This window comes from Muscardinus avellanarius, assembly GCF_963383645.1.
Source record: "Muscardinus avellanarius genome assembly, chromosome: 18".
In the NCBI taxonomy this organism is placed as follows: Eukaryota; Metazoa; Chordata; class Mammalia; order Rodentia; family Gliridae; genus Muscardinus; species Muscardinus avellanarius.
The window spans coordinates 33,752,415-33,775,929 of record NC_137804.1 but is presented as its reverse complement, the minus strand read 5'-3'; the positions used below and the strand labels follow the sequence as shown (position 1 = coordinate 33,775,929).

General features: G+C 38.0%; 1 protein-coding gene across 2 annotated transcripts in view; it reads left to right on the top strand.

The window, feature by feature from the left end:
- FHIT (fragile histidine triad diadenosine triphosphatase) overlaps nt 1-23,515 on the top strand; it is a gene marked incomplete at both ends in the record, with an annotated part of 875,313 nt that overhangs the window by 549,994 nt on the left and 301,804 nt on the right. For both annotated transcript variants that reach the window (XM_080715816.1, XM_080715815.1), the window contains 2 exons: nt 6,208-6,353; nt 9,052-9,081. In XM_080715816.1, coding sequence (XP_080571942.1) covers nt 6,208-6,353; nt 9,052-9,081 — 176 coding nt within the window. The remainder of the gene's footprint in view (nt 1-6,207; nt 6,354-9,051; nt 9,082-23,515) is intronic.

Sequence of the window (23,515 nt, the reverse complement as noted above, 5' to 3'; positions counted from 1 at the left end):
TTACACTAAAAATAAATTTACATTTCTCAGTTCACACCCAACATTATACCACATATTAGTCATAAATCTTTGAAATAGAAAAAATTCAGATCATCGCAATCTTGTATATGTGAGTGAAATTAGTTTCATCTCCATGTTATCCAGGTCTTAGTGCTCAGAGGTCACTGATATGAGGATTTGGTTTATCATTTATTCACTCATGCCAGCAATACTGATTAAGTATCTCTGATATTCCAGGCATAGATGGATGAGCCAACAGTGAACAAAATAAAGTCTTTACTCTTGTGAATACAACTCAGATATGTCAAGTGTACACACCATGGAAGGAAACACAGACGATCAAAGCTATCATTTGCTACATGTTGTTCCTAGAGAAACAACTCAGGAAAAGCACATCAGTGTGTGTGTGTGTGTGTGTGTGTGTGTATGTGTGTGTGTGTGTGTTAATGGGGATTGAACCAAGGTCCCTCAGATAAGTAGTTACCAATCCAGTAATCTAGTAGCCAGTGGCCAGATCTAAAATGGATTAATGTCCCAGAGAGTAACCTGGCAGCAATTTAAACTAGTGGTCAGAAAATACTTTTTTTTTTTTTTTAAAGGAGTGGCATTAGATTTGCAACCTAAGTAATACAGAAGGATAGAATTCTAATCAGAGGAAGGATCCTGGGCAATGGCCCCAAACTAGGAAAGAGCTTAGTGTGTTTAAGAAACAGAAAGAAGGCAGAGGTAGCAGGTTCAAAGTGTGCAGGGTGGAGAGGTCTGGGAAAAGGGCTGTTTAGGAGGCAGGTAGGTAGTAATCAGATTGTTGGTTGTGGTAAAGACATGAGCTCTTTTCTGCTCTGGCCTTAGAGGACCTGAAGGAAGATAGAAGACCCTTGCTCCCTGAGGCCCAGCTCTGCAACTGTCCCAGAGAGGGTATTTGATAGTTGCTCTGCTGCTGGCCGGTTTAACCACTCACATAGCACCCAGGAGCTCTAAAGCCCAGTCCTATGTGACTCTAGATCCCTGTAACTCCCTGTGGAGTACTGTGGAGCCCATGTGCATGGTCTAGCCCATGTTGGGTCACCCATTTGGATGCCCTTTGGAAACCATTGGAACAAAGATAATGATCACCACACAAAAACACATGACAAGTAAGCATCTCTAAAACTTTTTATTTCATCTTAACAGTTTCACAGAAATGTGTGTGTTATATGCAAGTAAGAGGACTCTTAACAAAGAATTGGGTTGTGGTGAACTTCTATGTCAGAACAGTGTTGCACAGATAGGCTGATGCAAAATCTTTCCCTAAATCAGAGGGGAAGTCTTGAGCCTTTTTTACTTTTCACGATTCATAGAATTATTGCTAATGGTCACTACAAATAATTGGGAAGGATTAATGAATGATGTGTGCATATATGTTTCTACCATGTTGTACTCCATTAAGATGTATGACTACAATGCACCAGTAAAAATATTAAAAATTTCATATCATGTGACTATGAACAAAGCAACTGGCAGAATTTAGCCACCTTGATTTAATCCTCTATTTTGAGTCATTAAACATTGGATTGGGCCAGTCCTTAGCATCAAACAAACAAAATTAACGATAAGATTTTCTTATGGCATTGAAGAGAAAAACTCTGGCATGTTACTCATGTTAACAAATTTACACTAGATTGCAAGATAGTCAGATCCATTCCATCCACTCTTTAGGGAGAAAGTCTCTCCTTCCTCCACATTGTTGCTGTGCCTGGAGCTAGCCTGACATACTGACATAGCAGGTTTGGGTGTAGGTGGAATCTTGCACTGTTGTCTTCTGGCTGTGGTTTGGTAAAGTCACAACCTAAGGGAGGGTGTAGAATAGCATAGGGAGAAGGAAGATAAAGGCTTGTTCCTTTTAACAAAAAAAAAAAAAGAAAGTAAATAAATGGGATTGGAGGCTGGCAATATGCTAAAAAGAAATGAGAGGAGATTCTTCATTTCTAAATGGTTCATTGACCCATAGTAATAAAGCAGCCCTGCCAAAGGAGGATAATTATCTTTGTAAGTATTAGATGCCCTGTGGGTGAAGGCCTCCCTTCTCCTCTCTTGCAAAATGAGCTCAGATTAAACAAATGCCCCTTCTCCTAGTTTACTCTTGATGAGAATTTCCTGATTATGACCAAAATTAATCACCCTTCCCCCATGGAAATCACACCTGCCTTGCTGAGTTGGTGCATTTCCCCTGGTTCTACTCATAGCACAATGGGGTAACCTGCTTGATATTCTGGTGAGACTCACCAAATGTGTGTGTGTGTGTTCACCAACCATTCCTACTTATCATGGTTTGACTCAACAAACTTTCAGTGTTATGTAAGCCCACTCAGTCAATCATTCTGTTTTTCACTTTCAGCACAATGTTCAAGAAATTAAATGAGATATTCAATTTCTTCTTTTAAAATAGTCTTTACTTGTAAAGTGTGTTTCTTGTAAGCAGCAGATGGATGGATTCAGCATTTTAGTCCATTTTGCCACTTTATGTCTTCTTATTGGGGAATTGAGGCCATTTACATTCAGTGTGATTATTGAGAGATACCTTTTAATTCCTAACATGTTAAGATTTTATTTATGTTTAAAATACTGTTTATTCTTCTTTGCTTAGTTGTCTGCTGGATGGAAAACCTTGTTTCTCTGGTTCTAGTGTGTATTACCTATTTTTTCTTTGTAGTTAATATCTTTGAATATTTTCTCTAGTGCTGGTTTTGAAGAGATAAATTCCTTCAGTTTCTGTTTGTCATGGAAGCTTCTTATTTCCCCATCTAATTTGATAGTTTTTCTGGGTAGGAAATTTTTGGCTGGAAGTTGTTTTCTTTCAAAATTGGGAATATGTTACTCCAAGCCCTTCTGGCTTTCATAACTTGGTTTGGGAAGTCTGGAGTGATTCTCATTGGTTTGCCTCTGTATGTCACATGGCCTTTTGTTTTTGTTGCCTTTAACATCCTCTGCTTGGCTTCTACATTGGTCATTTTGACAATTATGTGTCATAGGGAACCTTTTCTCTGATCCTGTCTAAAGGGAGTTCTATAAGTTTCCTGGACCTGTGTTTGGAAAATTTTCTGCTATTATTTATTTGAAGAGATTATCGATCCCTTTGGTTTCACCTTCTTTTCCCTCCTCTATTCTAATTATACTTAGGTTAGCTCTCTTACAATGGGCCCATATTTCTTCAATGTCAGATTCCTGCTGTCTGATTTTTTTTCTAAGTCATAAATTATGCATTCGTTTTTGGAGTGATCATCTTCTAGGAGCGAAATTCTATTCTCCATGTGATCTAATCGATTATTTATAGTTTGAATTGAGGCCTTTACTTCAATGATTGCATCCTTTATTTCTTTTAGACTCTCTCTAAATTCTTTTAGAAAGTCCTGTATTATTTCTACAGTTATATTCCTGATTTGATCTTCTGGAGATCTCTGAATTTCTGTGTTATCAGGTTCTGATATTATGGGATTGTGGGCATTCATTGCTCTATTGTTGTTCCTCTTTCCCATGATTTCAGAAGTTTGTGCCTTCTCTGGGTTCTTACCCGGGTCACCACGACTTCACTTAGGGTGCTCTGAATCTGGAGTTTGTGGCAATCTCTGCCACCACTACTCCTTTACTGGGTTGTATCATAAAGCCTCAGACCCAGGGAGTTAATCGAGGCTGCATGAGACCATGGGGGTGCCGGACAGGGCATTTTCACACAGGGAGCTGCAACTAGGGTGTGCTATCTCTGTCATCGCTACTCCTTCACTGGGTTGGTCTGTAATATTTCAGACCCAGGGAGATTATCAAAGCTGTGCAGTTCCTGGGCATGCAGTGCATGGGATTTCTCCTGTAGGTGCCGCAATTTCACTGACAGTTATTGTGTGCGCTGATCTGGAGCTGTTGCAGGCCTGGTGAACTCACTGCCACTGCTGGCAATATGGAGCTGCTGCCATGTCCTTGGCTGTGAGGCCAGCATATTTCTTTTCTGGTTTTGAGCTCCGTTCTGAGTCCCTGGAAGGCATGATGATCTTGTCCCCTGGGAGTTTTAGACATTCTTTGTGCTGGAAGAACTGCTGACTTGTACCCAAATTATCCACAGCTGCTCACTTCAGCTCCTTGTTTACCTTTCTTCTCTGGAGCCTAGTGCTGTGGGGGAAGATGGCACCGCCATGGCTCTGCCGCTGCATTGCAGGCTGGTTTCTTTTCTGGTCTCTGGTTGTTCTTCTAGACTTCTTTTTCTCTGTCCCTTGTGTTTACATTTTTTATTTCTCTGCTGATAGTGTTTTCTGGCTTTGAAAAGCACTGATTTTGTGCCAATAGAGATCGAGTGTTAGCAGGACTCGTAAATGCTGCTTTCCTTGGTCACCATCTTCCCTGAAGTTCCCCTTTGTGTTGGATGATTTTGCCCAATTTTAGGCTAATGTAATTGTTTTAAGCACATTTACTGTAGACTAGGTATACTATGATGCTCAATAGGCTATTTGTATTAAATGCATTTATTATTTAGGATATTTTCAGCTTATAGGGGGTTTACCCCATCATAAGTTAAGGAGTATCTATCTATCTATCTATCTATCATCTATCTATCTATTTATCTATCTATCTATCTATCTATCTAATGTGTGTGTGTGTGTGTCTGTGTATATGTTTATATATGTACATATGTATGCTATGAGTTTACATACCAAAAACAAACTAGAATATTTTTGTACCAGTATTGGGAATGGCTTAGGAAGATTTGAGAAAGCTCTGATTATTTATAGATATATTTCAGAAATAATTGTGTCACAATGGCAGACCTGGAGAGAGAAAGGCTTGGCTTTGGTCAGGAAGCAAACAGCTATTGAAACTGAGACTGACTTAGCTAAAGGTAATTAGCAAGTCAATAGAGGGAGAACTAGGACTTTCTCTGTCTTAAGACAGATGTACATGATTAGATAATCTAGCTAGGATAGGAAGAGGGGGTTGACCTGACCTTTGATCATGACCTTCGTGAAAAGAGACCTAGGTGGAAAGGACACCTGGGCTCCACCTTAGCAGGTAAATAAGGGGACTACATCAGAATTACGTGAACAAGATGGAGGTCATGTGTATAAAAAAGCCGGGTCCACATGTGGTCCCTTTGGTGAATTCGCTCCAATCGCCACCCCCCCCCCCCGGGGGGAGCTTTAACTGTCTTCTGTAATTATATCTTTTTTAATAAACTTCTTTAAATTTTCATCAAGAGTCTGGGCTAATGTGTATTGACCCTTAGCTCAGGACAAGAACCCGCGGTTTTTTCTATTTTGGGTATTTTTTGTGTTCTGAGGGAAACTGTGTCCAGAACCCTAACAGGGGTCCTCGGGGACAGTTTCTCCCAAACCATATCATCACCCACCATAACAATTTTTAATGGTATAATACTGAGTTCATCTTATGATTTGTTACCTAATAATTGATCAAATTTATTTTCTTTTTCTCCTTAGACCTTGTTATCGGCTCAGACCAATAATGTAAATATGTTGCCTTGTCTAGCTATTTAGAATACATTAAACTCATTTCTTTTCTATAAGCAGACAACCCTTTTCTATGATTTACCTTCAAATATCTTCTTGGATTCTAAATAATTAGTCTGAATAACTTTGTCATAAGTTGGTTTACTATATGACACCTTGGTTATTTATGGTTGAAGCTCACTGCACATTTTCAAAATACCTATACACCTTTAAAAACTAAAATCTACTGCTATCATATGTTTGTTACATAATTCTGTTATTGATTTAAAAAGAAGCTTTCATTAAAATTTTTAGTGATGATATTCTAGGTAGAGATACCTTTTGGACATTTCAGCTGTTTCTCTAACAGAATGCCTTTGGTTGCTGGAGAAGACAGAGGTTTAGAATAGGGATCCAGAGATAATAGTCTGGAATAGATTTTGCCTCCTAGTATAGCTATTTCAGCAAGCACCAGAGCAACTGTATACAAAAATGTCACTTCACTCAAAAAAGAAAAAAAATTCTTCTGTATACCACAGCTTTTCCTTCAAAGTATAACTAAACATGTTTTTGAGCTCTCTTTGGAGTTCAGTAGCTGTTAAATATTTGTTTCTCCATTCAAAGAATGAGGTCTTTGAGGGTTCTGGTCTTGGATCAAAGAGATGCAATATTGTGGGTATAAGGTGCTCGGGAATAATACTGCACAAAGCAAGCCTAGTTGCCTTAACAGACCTTGATACAGATGTCCTGGTGTGCCCGCTGCGGCCAGTAGAACGTTTCCGTGACCTGCGTCCTGATGAAGTGGCCGATTTGTTTCAAGCAAGCCAGAGAGTCGGGACAGTGGTGGAGAAGCACTTCCAAGGGACTGCACTCACCTTTTCCATGCAGGTGAGTGCACAGATGGCTCAGGGATGAATTGTCCTCCTTTACAGATCCTAGTTTTGGTCTTTCTGCCCCAAACATGACATCTACCCAAGAAGGAAGCTGTGGTGACTTGCATTTACACACTATCATAAAAAGATCACTAAAAATATTATTAATCCAGGCAGCTCTACAGATGTCACCAGAAGCAACATTGGCAGCATCATTTGCAAAGCTGATGGAGGGAATGGACAAGAGAGTCAGTGGATATTAAGACATTCTAGATCTTATGTTGAAACAGAGCTTGGCTGAATTATTTTTGTTCCATGGTAAATATGTTGTGAGCACTGCATGGGCTGAATACTGTTCTTCTTTCAGTGATAAGCACGTTAGGGTGAACCTTGCCCTTATAGGGCTTACAATTTCTCTGCCTTTAAAAATGTAGGGATTGATCATGGGTTTGTATAAAGTGAGACTGGTTGATTGGGAATACCCTCCCACCCCAAGTAAAGACATTAGATCCCAAGAACAAAGGTACAAAAGATTACATTTATGCAGAATTTGGACTGATGCTTTTTAAGGTGGGAGGAGGAGATCCATGTGAGTTATTTGCTGGGAGGTAAATAAATCAGTAATATATACTATAAGCCCCCCCACCCGGGTCACCTGTGGAAAGGGCTGGGGTGATGAGTGCATACATAGAAGCTTTTTGGCTCTGAAATGTAATAATTCTGCAAGTGTTCTCTGGAAGAAAATCAATTGTTCGAAAATATGAATACTCTGCTCTTAGTCTTTTAGTTAATCTGGATGTCTGTATTCTTCTCCTCTTTCTGCTCTCTGCCACAGACTTTCAAAGAGACCAGGAAAGGAAGACTGTTAAGGGTTCTGCCTAGAAATGCTCATGTGCTTCTCAAAATAATAATAAGTAAAATCATAATAAATAAATTTGCTGCTTTTTGGGTTGAAACTATCATCTAAACTTCCTCCCAGTTCTGTTCTGTGTGTGTATATGTGTATATGTGCATGTGTGTGTGTAACTGTGTAGATATGCACCAGCAAGTGCCTGTGTGTGTGTGTGCTTGTATGTGTATGTGTGTGCTTGTGTGTACACACATGTGCTTGTGTATTTGTGTGTGCACACATGTGTGGTCCCTCAAAACATTTGCGCCATCTTCAGGCAGATAGTTCAGCTCAGGCTAGGGCTTATCAAGCTTATGTGGCAAACCATGTTTCCAGAGACGAAGTGAAGGCAAAAGGGTGAAAACATCTCTCAGCGTTTAATGAGATACCAGAAGGAAACTTGTGATTATAGTAAATGCTAATGCTGCCTATCTAACATGATTCCCTCAAAAGTTCTGTAAATATAAGAACTGACTTGTGTATAGCACTCAGGCACTTTCATAGATGCAGTGTTGTTAAACTTGTTATTTTTTACTGTAAGCCACCGTAATATATAAGTTCACTTTATAATCATGTGTATCCTTCCCTATACATACACTTACACAGATAAGGAAATCAGAGTTTCACAAAACAATGCTTATTCATTTTGTGCATTCTAAAAATTTTTGTCTTGTTATGCTGTGATTTATTTACTTATTTTTTGGTACTGGGAATTAAGCCTCAGGGGCTTTCTACCTCTATGCTATACCCTAAGCCTATTATTTTTTTTATTTTAAAACAGGGGCTTGCTAAGTTTCTGAGGCTGGCCTCCAACCTGCGATCATTCTCTCTCAGCCTCTCAAGGATTAGGATTATATGCATGCACAAATAGGCTCAGATATCTATCATCTATCTATCTATCTATCTACTATCAATCACCTATCTATCATCTATTTATATCTAATCTATCTATCATCTCTCTAATCTATCTCAATATTGCTTGCAACCTATTAAGTTGACCTCATGATGCACAATGTGTTCTGACTCCAAACATAAAGGGCAGGGATGTACCTGCTTCCACTTAATTCTTGCTGCAGCACACAGGGGTTCTCATGCCACTTTTCAGGCTCCTCCATGGAGACAAATTTGGCCAAGATTACAGAGTGGTAATTTTAGTTTGGAATTTCTCATTTTAGCCATTCTCTCAAATCCGCTGAGCATCTGTTTTAGCTTGGTATTGTAGATGGCAACAAAGCAAGTTTGCTTATTTTCAAGTAAGACAGTGGCTTTGTTGGAACTCTGAAGCTGGAGAAAGAACCGAGCCATGTGGAGAGAGTGCCCAGCTACAATCAGAGCCTCCCACCTTTCTCCCTCAAGGTCAGAATCACTAGAAAGGACTCTGCATGTAAAACATCCCATCTTCTTGCTTAATGGATTGTGGTTGAGACAGATTTCCTGAGCAGAGACTTAAAGTAATCAGAAATTAATTAAACCACATCTGATTTAAAGATAACCAAAAGGTGTGATATTTCACCTCCCCAAACATTTTCAGCTTTCTTTTAATGCAATTAAAACCATAGCCAGGAGCAGAGAGCGTGGAAAGTAGTGAGGGGGTTGGCTTACTGGATAATTTATATCATTTTTTCATACATAAACTTCCCACTTAGTCTCAGGCGGAAATGGAGAACTGTTGGGTCCCACACATTGGAAGCCAGTGGCTCCCAGGAGAATACTATAAATTACCACATAATGAAATTGGATCTAAATTATTAATGGACAATATTTCCGAATAAGCAGGAGATACCATCTACCTATTCTCATCTCTGTTTTTTTTTCCTTTTTCTAGGATGGCCCTGAAGCTGGACAGACTGTGAAGGTGAGTGTTCATTATATGCATACAAATTAATAAAGGGCAATTATGAGAACTAATAAAAAATCACAAGGAGTAGTTTGCAGCACATTGCTGTTTCATTATGTTAGCTTCGAGGTCAGAGAGACCCTCAGTGTTAGAGCCATAAATTCTGGTGTTATGATCTGTGCCAAGCAATATGTTTCCCGTTAGTTTACAAGACATTTACCTTTTGTCGTAAAATTATTACTGTGCAAAAGCTAGAATGGCAAGTAAATCAAGGAGTCCTAAAATAGAAACCAAAGCCTCAGGGTTCCTGGAGATAGTGTCTGGGATACAGCACATCAGCCTCCTTCAGACTTTTGTGGGTGTTAAACCTGGGGTATCCTTGACATCACTTCGGGCCTCCTGTGTTATGAAGGGATGGGTCAAGGTGCTCTGGGCTCTCCCTTTCCTCCTGCATTTCTCATTGTTCTCTTCATCCCCACACCAACTCTTATCCTCCCAAGGTACTTAATACCAAAGTTCAAACCTAATGGAATTGATGAAGCTCAAAAATGGGTTCTTAAGTGTGCTAGAGAAGAAAGGAAGATTTATTATAATAGTCACAGTAAAAATAAAAGACTAAAATTCTGGCTGATTCTGAAGCTGGGTTTCTGTACCTTCCTACAAATGTAAATTCCCATGCTATTAGGCCCTAGGTCTAAGTCAGGGGAAAGGCTGCTGTTTTGATGCTAGAAAGAAAAAAACATGTCAGACTAAGATGCTAATGGTATGTTTTATGGAAACAAGTTTTATGCTTGCCAAACTCACTGTGAGTAGATAGCATAGTGCCTGGCACCAAACAGTACTAAAGGAGTCTGGTTTCTTTTTTTAAATTTAGTTTGTATATCATTCTAATGGTTAACATAGACACTGTAGGAGTATTTTAAGTAGACTGTGTGGGAGGTAACTTTCAGAAATCATTGTCTCAAAGGGACTGCCACCAAATTGGCCACCAAATTCCTTATGATAAAGCAAGCTTCAGAAACATGAAGTTCAGAAATGGAGGATTTCAGAAAGGGAGGAGGGAACTTGCAGTTTCCATCCACTTCTCCATGGACTACCATGCAAGGCTTTCAAATATGCAAATACTAAATCTAGATATAATGCTAGTGGCTTCTTTTTTAAACCATTTCTTGAAATACATACCACAAACACTTAAACCTGGTACCAGAGTTGTAAAAACTCAGTATTCACATGTTAATTCAAGTCATTCTGAATTAGATACTTTATATAATATCTATTTGATGAAATTTTTTATCTGTTGAAAGCAACAATATATAGACATAGCTAGTAACATGGGAGATTGCACAACCCATATTAAACAGACTGATACTATGTACAAATTGAACATAGCTGAAGTTTATATGAATAGATAGGTTATATGATCATAAAATTTTATTTCAGAATTTAAAGGGGGGTGGTAAGATATATTTTATAAAAACATGTTTGAGTAGAGACAGAAAGGAGATTAGTTGTTTCCAAGGATTGAGGGAAGAAATAAATAGGGGATGACTTCTAATGGATATGGATTTATTTTTAGGGTGTTGAAAATGTGCAATTGTTGATGGTTATGCAAACTGAATTGTACGCTTTTAAAGGGTGAATTTATGGTATCTAAATTATATTTTTATTTTAAAAATAATAAACATATTTTAAACAAACAAAGAATTGGGTCTAGTAGTGATGAAAACCATGGTTATAGAGTCTCTGACTCCAATATCAACAACACTTTGATATTCCAGCTTTCTGACATTTTTAAATGTTTTGTTAGCTTCGATGGTAACAATGATGAGTTCATTCTTAATATATTATATACAACTTATGTATGGATTGCTGAGTGTAGTTATTGCCGTTATCTTTTTTAGCTTTAGTTGATTTTTAACAATTATATTTTCTTTAAAATCAGCAGATTATATTATTTGAGATGGCTTTTAAGAGTTTACAACCCGATTATAGAAGTTCCCTAATAGGGACTAGTGGGACCATCTTAAATCCTTTGTGTATTATAATAGCTAAAAGAAAACCATCTGTCATACTCCCTAATGGATGACAAAGTTTTCCAAACCGTCCTTTTAGATCAGTATAAAATGTGTCTAAAGGTGTCTATGTTTTCCAAACTGTGATGCCTGAACTAGCTGCATAAAAATTAACTTTGGTAGTAGTTCACCAAGAAAACATGGATTCTCAGCTTTTAAGTCTCCTAATTGAGAATACTATAGTTGGGACCACTTGGGAATCTGCATTATTAAGAAGCACACACCCAGTGATTCTTTACAGAATGTAGAATATTTACTAAGCTCACAAAATAGTATGTGATAATGCCCATGTAACCATGACCCATGGAAGCCATTCCACAGGAGGCAGCCCCTAAGAGCACAGCAGCATCCCTCATCTTCACACTATTCATCAGCTCAGATAAAGAGTAACTCATCTAACTACTCTTGAAAACTAGTTGGAGACTGAGCATTTTGTATTGCTAAAGTCCCAGGATTCCATGTCTTAAAGCAGGGCTTGACCAGTTTCCACAGGAAAGGCAGGGCTATGTTCTTCATCTTTGCCTCTTGTATTCCACTTGCTGGATTCTAAGCCATTTTTCTTTCTTGTGTTGGGCACTAAGAGCAGTAAGTGCAGTAAAGGTCTTTTACGCGGAATCAACTGTGCCTAATGTTAATGAAGATTCAAAGGTCTGCCACCAAGCTGCCTCTTCAGTTGACACCACTTGAGTGTTTGTTTCAGAGGGTTTGTAAAGAACGAGGGTGGCCTGGCTGAATCAGAAAGGAACTTGTAGCAGAAAAGGAAATACTGCAGGAAGAAAATTGCTGTCTTCAGAATTGCTTATTATCTCCATTTCAGGTTTAATTGTGGTGGAATACTGCTTCCCACAGGTGACTGCTGTGGTGTTTTGATGTCCTCTAGGCTGGAACGGGCCTCTTTCTTCTCTGACAGCCATGTGGCCCCTCACAGCCCCTAAGAATATACATTTTGTGGGGGCCTAGATTTTGTGATTATTTACGATGGGCCCCAGATCATGTTTCCCCCAAATCTGCTACCTTGATATCCTGTGTTTTCTAAGCAGGAGGGTCACTCTCTGGCCTCATCCTCCTTCCTTCTGTGAAGCAGCCCAGGAAAGAATTGTCTGACCTGCCTATGCCAAACTCATGAGACTTTGTTTTAGAAAGGCCCTGCCTTACATTCAAAGGCTGAGAAGAACCTTTAGCAAATATGCTTTGCTAAGCCCCCGCAACACACACATGCTTTGCCATTAGATTATAACCTATGCCCTTGACACATACTTCTTGATTGTCCATAAGAATACAGTTTTCTTCTGTTTCATTGCATCTTTATCCATGAACCCTCTTATGTCACATAAAACTTTTATTCAATTAATGTGTTTGGGTTTGTTTCTTGTTAATTTGTGTTTTGGTAGCGGGATCTTAGTCAATAACCCTAGTGATTGAGTAAGGAAAACATATATTTTTTCTCCCTTACAATTAATTTAATTTTATTAATTTATTTATTTTTTGGTGGTACTGGGGGTGGAACCCAGAGGCTTTCTATTTCCGGGCTATACTCCCAGACCCATTTTATATTTTATTTGGAAACAAGGTCTCACTAAGTTGCTGAGAGCCTCATTCAGTAGCTGAGGCTGGCTTCGAACCTGCGCGATCCTCCTGTCTCAGCCTCCCAAAAGTGGGTATTACAAGCGTGCGCCACCATGCCCGGCTCTCCCTTACAATTTCTAAGGCTCTTTTATGTGAGGAGGAGAATGAAAATAATAGGACTTAGCTTAATAGAACAATCTTTGCTCCTAAGTTTCTAGCTTTATGTAACATGAAGTTGCAAATGATGTATACTTGTTTTTTAGTGTGAAGTCAGGGGATTGACTTTACAGAAGCTTCCATCAAATATTTTCCCAAATCCAGGCATCACTGACAAAGATAAAATATTCCATTAATCAGGATCCCACATCATAATATAAAATACAATTTCAACTAAAACCAAAACATTAAGGCAACATCTATTCCTCTAAAAAAGATACTGTTTAATAAGCTGTCAGCTATGTTTTAGGGAATTGCTACCCTTATCTTCAGATGAGAGGATGTTTTAGGTATATTAAAGAGAGAGATTTATGCCAGCCAGGTGATTTGTACTCTCTTAAGAACTGTTTATAGAATATGCTTGTGTCTCTGTTTATGGTGCTTTAATGCTCCACTCAGAAATTTAATTTTATAGTATTAGTGCAGTAGGAAGTGTCTCTTAATAACTGTTGAAATGTTGCAATTACTTTTCAGATTGCTCTAGATAAAACAGAATTTTTTTTAAAGTGTGATTTTTTTGAAAAATGAAATTTTCTGTTCACCGGAGCTTTTTTATGGTCCTAAGCCACATTTTCCACACATTCTAGAAATTTGGCCATCTTTTAGTTTCATGAACATAGAGGACATATTAGCTCTTAATGATATACAGTAGTTAATATACTTTGGTATCAGTCAAAGGTTCATAGGGATGTTATTTCTATGGCTTACAACCTATGCAACCTTGGGGCAGCCCTTTAACCTCTCTGAGCACCCACTTCCTCATTTTCCAAGTGGAGAAACCATATATATTACATTGAGTGACAGTGAGAAGAAACTGACACGGACAGATATCATGCGTAGTAAAGAATAGCTAGAACCTAGTCACAGGCATGGAATCTATAGTCAGACCATCCCAGTTCAAAGACCAGCACTGCCACACACTACTGATATGTGAGCATGTGGTCCTATCACTCTATACCTCAGTATGATATATAATTACATTGTACCACATAGAAGTACATAAAATAGAAATTTCAGCAGAGATTGATCTTTCTTCTTTCTTTCTTATGCTTTCTTTTTACTGAGGACTGAACCCAGGGGCATCATACCATAAGCTGTATCCCTCCAGCTCTATTTTTATTTTTTATTTTGAAAACAGGGTCTCACTAAGTTGCTGAGGGCTTCACAGTTGCTGAGTCTTGCCTTGAACCTGTAATTCTCCGGTTTCAGTCTCCCAAGTATTGGAATTACAGGCATACACCACCACATCCAGTTATGTTTCTTAATATTAATGTGTAAATGACACTGGGAGAATTATTGAGTTTACTTAATTAATACTCAGTGTATTTTCTTACTACTAATTACTGCCTACTAGCCTTAATTCTTGAGAAAACTTTTCCTGTGATTATATGCCTTGTACTGTTTGAAATTTTTGTTTGAACTTGTCATAAAAATGTCTGATTGAAAATTTAAACATTTTCCTTCTTAATTGAGGGGATACATTGCCCTTCTCTATCTGGAAATACTCATTTAGCCTCTACTGTACACCTCTATGCTAATGAGTAAGTCATAGTCTTGATTCTGTGGTGCCCTTCACAGTCCCCAGAAGTAAGCTTCCATGGAAGAGAACCCCCCTCCTCATGGTAATTCAGTAAGTCTGAGGTGGCACCAGCCAATAAAAAGCTGCTAGAAAAGGAGGTGATAATAAGATGTGGAGAGATCTCCACATCACATCTATTCTTGATGCACACCGAGCCCTAAGAGAGATTTGGTGTGACAGAAAGAAGAAAACCATATTTTAAGAATGCAATAATTTTTTACTGTTATTTATTATTTTCACGTTGAAAGACATTTCAAGGGAGCTACAATTTGCCACAGAACTTTTATACCTTGATTAAAGCCACAACAGACTGTGTCTTGCCTCTGTTTATACCTAATGCATGTACTTACTGCCGGAAAAATTAATGTCTTCAGGATGCAGTAGCTTTTATCTTGTAGAATTGCCTTATAATGTTTATCTGTTCCCAGAACAAATCCAATTTGACTGAGGTTAGTAAACCAAAAACGATTGTGGTGCTCACGACAGGGGTTTAGTGCATATGTGGAAGTAGCTTCCTTCCAGGGGCCTATAGGTTCCAATCCCTCAGGCATACATGTGACTTGGGGACAGTATTCTTGGGTCCTAGCTCTCCAGGCAGGAGAAGGGTCCTGGAGGCTGTCTCCCTTCTTTAGGAAAGCTCTCCTAAGTAGAGATGTCAAAACACTGAATTTTTCCATTTATTTTATTTTTTTGCAATAAAGTGTTTTATTTTATTTTATTTTTATTGGTGCACTGTATTCATACATCATAATGGGATAAAAACTTGTGTAGACATATATGTACACATCTCCCAGTTAGCCCCTACCCAATCCCCACCCCATTCCCTCCCCACGCCTCTTTCCCATGCTTGGCTTAGTGGTTGACATCTAATAGTATAGCAATTTATCCAAAATTAACAATGATAATCTCACATAACAGGTTCATCTGTCTGATATCAAACTTTTGATCTCTTAGAGATAACATTTCAGTATTTCTTTTTGCTTTCTTTCTTACCAGAGGATATTTTTTCTTTTTTTTTAAGGTAAAACTATCGTACATTTTTTTTTCAGAAAAAGTCTATCCTAACAAGAAATATGAACTCTAAATACCCAAAAAAATCTCAAAAAAGAATAAAACTAGTAGATGTACATTTCCTGATTTCAAACCTTATAGAGCTACAATAATTGAAATAGTGTAGTACTGCTATAAAGGCAGATATATAAACCAGTGGAGTAAAATAAAAAGCCTAGAAATAAATTCTTCCATATATAGTCAAGTTATTTTTGACAAAGTTTCCAAGAACATTTGGTGAAGGAAATAGTAATCTTTTCACCAAATAGTTAGAAGATAATAGTTACATGAAAAATAATAATATTGGACCCTTACCTAACACCATATACAAATATTAACTCAAACTAGATAAAAGACATAAATGTAAATCTTTTGGTGGTACTAGGGGTGGAACCCAGAGGCTTTCTACCTCCGGGCTATACTCCCAGACCTTTTTTTTTAATATTTTATTTGGAAACAGGGTCTCACTAAGTTGCTGAGAGCCTCACTAAGTAGCTGAGGCTAGCTTTGAACCCATGCGATCCTCCTGTCTCAGCCTCCCAAGCGCGGGGATTACAAGCATGCATCACCACGCCCGGCTGTAAATCTTAAGACTATAAACTTTTAGAAGAAAACCTGGGTCATAACAGTTCACAATATTGAAATTGTCAGTGATTTCTTGGATATGATTTCAAAGGCACAGGCAACAAAAGAATAAACAAACTTCCTAAAAGATAAAAAAAATTGTACAATGTAAACAGAGTTAAAAGTTATTAGAATGGGATAAAATATTTCCAAATGCTATATCTGAAGGTATATTAATATTCCAAGTAGAAATCCTAAAAATTAGCAACAATAAAAGCAAACCATACACTTTAGAAATACAATTTAGAAATAGGTAAAAGTCTGAAATAAATAATGAATCTCCAAAGATTTTAACCTATAAACACATGAATATATTCTTCTTTGCTTAGTTGTCTGTTGGATGGAAAATCTTGTTTCTCTGGTTCTGGTGTGTATTACCTATTTCTTCTTTGTAGTTAATCTCTTTGAGTATTTTCTCTAGTGCTGGTTTTAAAGAGATAAATTCCTTCAGTTTCTGTTTGTCATGGAAGCTTCTTATTTCTCCATCTAATTTGATAGATAATTTTGCTGGGTAGGAAATTTTTGGCTAGAAGTTGTTTTCTTTCAGAGTTTGGAATATGTTACTCCAAGCCCTTCTGGCTCTCATGACTTGGTTTGGGAAGTCTGGAGTGATTCTAATTGGTTTGCCTCTGAATGTCACTTGGTCTTTTGTTTTTGTTGCCTTTAAGAATCTCTGCTTGGCTTCCGCATTGGTCATTTTGAAAATTATGTGGCGTGGGGATCCTCTTCTCTGATCCTGTCTAAAGGGAGTTCTATAAGTTTCCTTGACCTGTGTGTTGACCTCTTGCTCTATGTTTGAAAAATTTTCTGCAATTATTTCTTTGAAGAGATTATTGATCCCTTTGGTTTCACCTTCTTTTCCCTCCTTTATTCTGATTATACTTAGGTTAGCTCTCTTACAATGGGCCCATATTTCTTCAATGTCAGATTCCTACTGTCTGATTTTTTTTCTAAGTTATAAATTATACATTCGTTTTTGGAGTGATCATCTTCTAGGAGAGAGATTCTATTCTCCATGTGGTCTAATTGATTGTTTATACTTTGAATTGAGGCCTTTACTTCAATGATTGCATCCTTTATCTCTTTTTTACTTTCTCTGAATTCTTTTCAACAGTCCTCTATTATTTCTACAGTTTTTTTTTTCCTGATTTGATCTTCTAGAGATCTCTGAATTTCTGTGTTATCAGGTTCTGATGTTGTGGGGTTGTGGGCATTCATTGCTCTATTGTTGTTCCTCTTTCCCATGATTTCAGAATTTTGTGCCTTCCCTGGGTCACTGTGACTTCACTTAGGGTGCTCTGTATCTTGAGTTTGTTGTAATCTCAGCTGCCACTACACCTTTACTGGGTTGTATCTCAAAGTCTCATTCCCAGGAAGTTAATTGAGGCTGCGCAAGACCGTGGGGGTGCCAGGCTGGGTGTTTTCCCATAGGGAGCTGCGGCTAGCGTGTGGTATCTCTGCCACTGCTACTCCTTCACTGGGTTGGACTGCAAAATATCCAACCCAATGAGATTATCAAAGCTATGCAAGTCCCTGGGAGTGCAGTACAGGGATTTCTCCTTTAGGGGCTGCAATTACACTCACGGTTATTGTGTGCGCAGATCTGGTGCTGTGGCAGTGCGTGGTGAACTCGCTGTAGCTGCTGGCAATATGGCGCCACTGTCACACCCTTGGCCATGAGGCTGGCGCTGCTGGCAATATGGCGCCACTGTCACACCCTTGGCCATGAGGCTGGCGCTGCTGGCAATATGGCGCCACTGTCATGCCCTTGGCCCTGAGGCTGGCATATTTCTTTCCTGGTTTTGAGCTCCGTTCTGAGTCCCTGGAAGGCGTGATGAGCTTGACCACTAGGAGTTTTAGGCGTTCTTTGCGCTGAAAGAACTGCGGAATGATCCGCAGCTGCTTATTTCAGCTCCTTGTTTACCTTTCCTCTCTGGAGGAAATGAGGTGCTATGAGGGAAGATGGTGCCGGCTTGTTCCACCACTGCATTGCAGGCTTGATTTCTGGTCTCTGGTTGTTCTCCTAGTCTTTTTTTTCCTCTGTCCCTTGTGTTTACATTTTTTTTTGTGTGTGTGTGTGGTACTGGCTTTCCTGGAAGCCCTTTTACCTCCGTGCTACACTCCCAGACATATCTTTACATATTTTTTTGAAACAGGGTCTCTTACGCCAGCGCGGCTGGCTTTGAACCTGCGCGATCCTCCTGTCTCCGCCTCCCAAGCGCGGGGATTACAAGCGTGTGCCACCATGCCTGGCTACATTTTTAATTTCTCTGATGATGGTGTTTTCTGGCTATGAAAAGTGCTGATTTTGTGGCAATAGTGATCGAGTTTTAGCAGGACTCTAAAACACTGCTTTTCTCAGTCACCATCTTCCTGGAAGTCCGAATTTTTCCATTTCCAATTGATTAACTTTAATATGCTTGATCTCCCTTAGGTCCAAACACTTAAAGAAAAATTAACCAAGTCCCATGGTATTCCCACATTGTACTTTATTTCTTTTTCTTCCTGTTCTCTCCAGCTCACAGGTAGATAGCTTAGAGGCATCCTGGAGTGGAGATGAGGTAGGGAATGCAGGGTAGTTAGAACATACCAATGAAGATAGAGGATACTGTAGTCAGAATGCCTGGGTTCAAACCCAAAGCTACCACCTGACAGGTCTATGACCATGTACAAGTCAACATTTCTGAGCCCCACATTCATTTACAATTCATAAAGTTCATAAAATTAATTTTGGTGAGCTTTGTCAATGGTACAATTCAAAACAACTGACTTCACAACTTAGAGGAAAGGGGATTTATTTGCTCATGATTCTGGAGATTTCAGAGATTTTGTCCATGATAGGCTCAGTTTGCAGAGCTCAGGCATGGTAGAAGAAAGCAGAGAGAAAGGGAGAGTGTGAAAGTTCTACTTGCACATCACTAAGGTTAGAAGCAAAAGAGCATGCAAAGGGAGGAGAAACCATTGATAATTCTGAAGCAAGAACCCCAGAGACCCCTGTCAGCAACCAAGCCCTACTTACAACATGGCTATTTGCTTTCCATGAGAGTTATGGGGACATTCTAAGTCCAAACCATTACATTGGCTTAAGGGCATCCTAGTTCCTAGGCTGATATAAGGCCACATGGATTATTTGTAAGTATAGGCCTTTTAAACAATGTCACATAGTAAAGTTTCAAGAATGCTCATTATTAGTTTTATAAATTCCGTGTAATTTTCACAGTAACCCTCAAAAGTAGGCATTAATACTTTATACTTGGGAAAACAATGGTTTACCAAAGCAAAGTTACATATAAAAATCATATTTGATAGGTCTTAGAACTCAACTGGCCACGTGTGATGATGCACACCTGTAATCCTGGTACTTGGGAGTCTGAGACAGAAGGATGCAGATTCATGGCCAACCTTAGAAACTCAGACCCTTTTTCAACTAGTGAGACTCTGTTTCAAAATTTAAAAAAAAAGGTCTGATAATCTAGATCAGTGGCAGAATACCCCTGGGTTCAATCTCCAGGACCACACACACACACACACACACACACACACACACACACAGGAATCCATCCAGACCCAAGCCTCTCCAAATATCCAACTCCTTTATTATATGTGCCCATCCTGGTGTGTGTGTGTGTGTGTGTGTGTGTGTGTGTGTGTGTGTTCCTGGGGATTGAACCAAAGGGGGCATTGTACCTTTAAGCTACACCACCAGTCCTAATTAATTTTATTGTTTAGGTTGAAAGAGGGTCCCATTAGATTGCTGTGTGTCCCACTATGTTCTTGAAGCTACCCTAGAACCTGCAATTCTTCTATCTCAGTCTCTCAGGAACTAGGATTAGAGGTGTATGTACCAATACCTACTCCTAGGTTAGCCTATTCTTGAGAGTTCTATACATCTAGGAAAAACAGTCAGAAATACTCAAGATGTTTATAAATATTTTGTTAACCTCAGATTAATTTGTATTTCTTTACTTTGCTTAGAATAATGTTATCTTCCATTTAAAAATATCAGAAGTCTTTCCTTGTTTAACTTTTTAGCACAGATGAAGGTTAACTAAATTAAATGCTGCCTTCTTGCTACATGTCAATTTATTATAGAATTATATGTTTTTTATATATTTAATTTTTTAGGATTACTAAACAAATTACCTCAGTAATTGGGGGCCATGACATAAAGCAAAGTGGATATTTGGTTGAAATCCATAATACAGACAATGTTTCATAGGTTTCAGGAGATGCATTTTTATACCTGAGGCTCAGAGTTTGAGATTTTTTTATTGGTGTATTGTAGTCATACATTTTAATGGTGTGCAAGATTGTAGAGACATATATGCACACATCACTCATTTAACCCATCCTCACTTTTCACCTCATTCCCAACCCCCCTTCCTCCTTCTCATGTTTGGCTTAGTGATTGACTTTGATATGTTTGTGAATGTACAAAATATACCCTTTTCTCCTTAGCTTTGCATATTCGAGAGAGTATTCAATTTTTTACATTTTTACATTTTATTTCATTTTTTATTGGTGTATTATAGTCTCACACTGTAATGTAGATCATGTTGACAATGGCATACATTCACAGAGTACTTGGTGCTCCTCTGCTTCCCCATTTTCCTCCCTTCAAATACCATGTCTCCAAGTTGATAATGTTATATTCACATGTACACGTATGCATGTATACATGCATAGCATTTAGTCAAAGGTAGCATTTGTTAAGGAACCTTAGCCTTCTTCCTCCCTTATCTTTCCTCCCTGGCTTCACTGAGGAGCTCTTTCTAATATGCAAAAGCTAAGGAGAAAAAGGGTCACAGGAAGAACTCTAGATTAAGATGGAAAAACCATAGATGAGTAAATAAAGTGACCCAACTGAGGGTGATGGAAGGGGAGAAGAGAAAAACTTCCTGTGGTATCCCAAATACTCCCTAGCTTGAGCATATTAGAGAAAACATATGTCCATTCTCTTTTTGTGCTTGTAATATATGCATACCCATGTTCATAGCATCACAATTCACAATTTCTTATGCCTTTGAGGTCTTGTTGAGAAAGTTTTTACCTGTGCCTATGTATTGAAGTTTTGAACATATGCCCTTTTCAAGGTGCTACAAGGTATCTGGTCTGATTTCTAAGTCTTTGTTCCATCTTTTAAAAATTTTTTTGCAGTATTGGGGATGGAATCCAGGGGTATTCTACCTCCGAGCTACACCCCCTGTCCTGTTTTTTTAATCTTTTTATTTTTTGAAACGGTGTCTCACTGAGTTGCAAAGGGCCTCACTAAGTAACTGAGGCTGTCTGCAAACCGCGATCCTCTTGTCTCCACCTCCTGAAAACTGGATTTACAAGCGTGTGTGCCAGTACACCCAGCTTCAATCCATCTTGAATTCACTCTTGTACAGGGTGAGAAAATGGGGTTTATTTCTATTTTTCTGCACATTGTTAGCCAGTTTTGCCAACACCATTTGTTGAAGAGGATATAATTTTCCCAGTGTATGTTATTGGCTCCTTTGTAAAAAATCAATTGGCCATAAATGTGTGTATTTGTTTCTAAGACTTCCATTCTGCTGCATTGATCTATGTGTCAGCTTTTGTGCCAATACTATGCTATTGTTATTACTATGATTTGTAGTATGTGTGAAGTCATGCCTCCTGCATTGTTCATATTTCTGAGAACTACTTTGGCCATTATGGGTTTGTTGTTGTTATGAATTTAAAGACTGATTTTTCTATGTCTGACCTTAGTAATTCAATGGATAGTGCATTGAATCTGTAGATCACTTTTCAATGAATAGCCATCTCATTGATACTTATTGTACCTATCCAATAGCATGAAAGAACTCTCCATCTCCTAAGTTCTTCAATTTCCTTTTTAATGTTTTATAATTTTCCTTGTAGAGGTCTTTTACCTCTTTGATTAGGTTTATTTCTAAGTATTTTACTTATTTATTTTTAATTTTTTATTGGTGTATTATATTCATGCATCATATTGGGGTAAAAACTTGTGTGTGCATACATGTACACATCACTGATTTAACCACTACCCAATTCCTACCCCATTCCCTCCCTGTCCATCCTTCCCTTGCTTGGCTTAGTGGTTGATTTATTTTATTTATTTATTTATTTATTTATTTATTTATTTATTTATTTTGATCTCCTGAGTGGAAGTGATTTTTGGATTTCTTTTTCAGTTGATTTATGGTTGGCATACAGAAAAGGTTCTAATTTTTTTAAGATTGATTTTGTATCCAGACACTTTACCGAATTTGTTGATCAGTTCTGTAAGCCTTTTTCTTGAGTTTGTTGGGTCTTCTAAATATAGTGTCATCTGCAAATAGGGATAGTTATAATTTAAAATTTCCTATTTGTGCTCCTTTGATTTTCTTCTCTTGCCTTATTGCTCTGATTAGAGTCTCAGGTACTATATTGAAAAAAATGGTGATAATGGAAATACTTATCTTGTTCCTGTTTTTAGGAAAAACTCTCATTTTTTTCTCATTTAATATAATGCTGCCTGTGTGCCTATTGTAGATTGACTTTATGATATTGAGGTATGTTCATTCTATTCTGATTCTCTTTAGTAATTTTCTTATAAATGTGTGTTGGATTTTAGCAAATGCTTTTTCAGCCTCTATTGAAATGATCATGTGATTTTTGTGTTTGCTTCTGTTTATGTTATGAATTACATGGATTGTTTTTCATATGTTGAACCAGCCTTGCATTCATGTGATGAACCTTACTTAGTCATGGTTTATGATTTTCTTGATGTGGTTTTAAATGTTCATTGCTGATATTTTGTTTAGCAGATTTGCATCTAAGTTCATTAACCATATATGCCTGCAATTTTCTTTCCTTGAGCTCTCTTTATTTGGTTTTGGTATTAATATAATATTGGCCTCATAAACTGTATTACTCAGTGTAGGAAGGTTTTATGTTTCTAGAAATTTGCCAATTTCTTCCAGATTTTCCAGTTTGTTGGAGTATAGTTTTTCAAAGGAGTTTCTGAAAATCTGAATTTCCAAACCATTGGTAGCAATATCTCATTTTTGTCTCTTATTTTTGTGATTTAGATTGATTCTTTTTTTCTTTTGGTAGAGTTGGCTAGTGGTTTATCTATTTTTTTTCCAGAAACTTGCTTTTAGTTTTGCAGATTTTCTGTATTTTTTAAAATTGTCTACTTCATTGATTATTGCTCTGATTTTAATAATTTTCTGTCTTCTACTGGCCTTGGGGTTAATCTCTTTTTGTTTTTCATGAGCTTTGAGGTGTGTCATTAGACTACTTATTTGGTGATTTACTATTCTTCTTATAGGGACACTCAGTGCTATTAATTTTTTTAATACTTCTTTCAAGATAT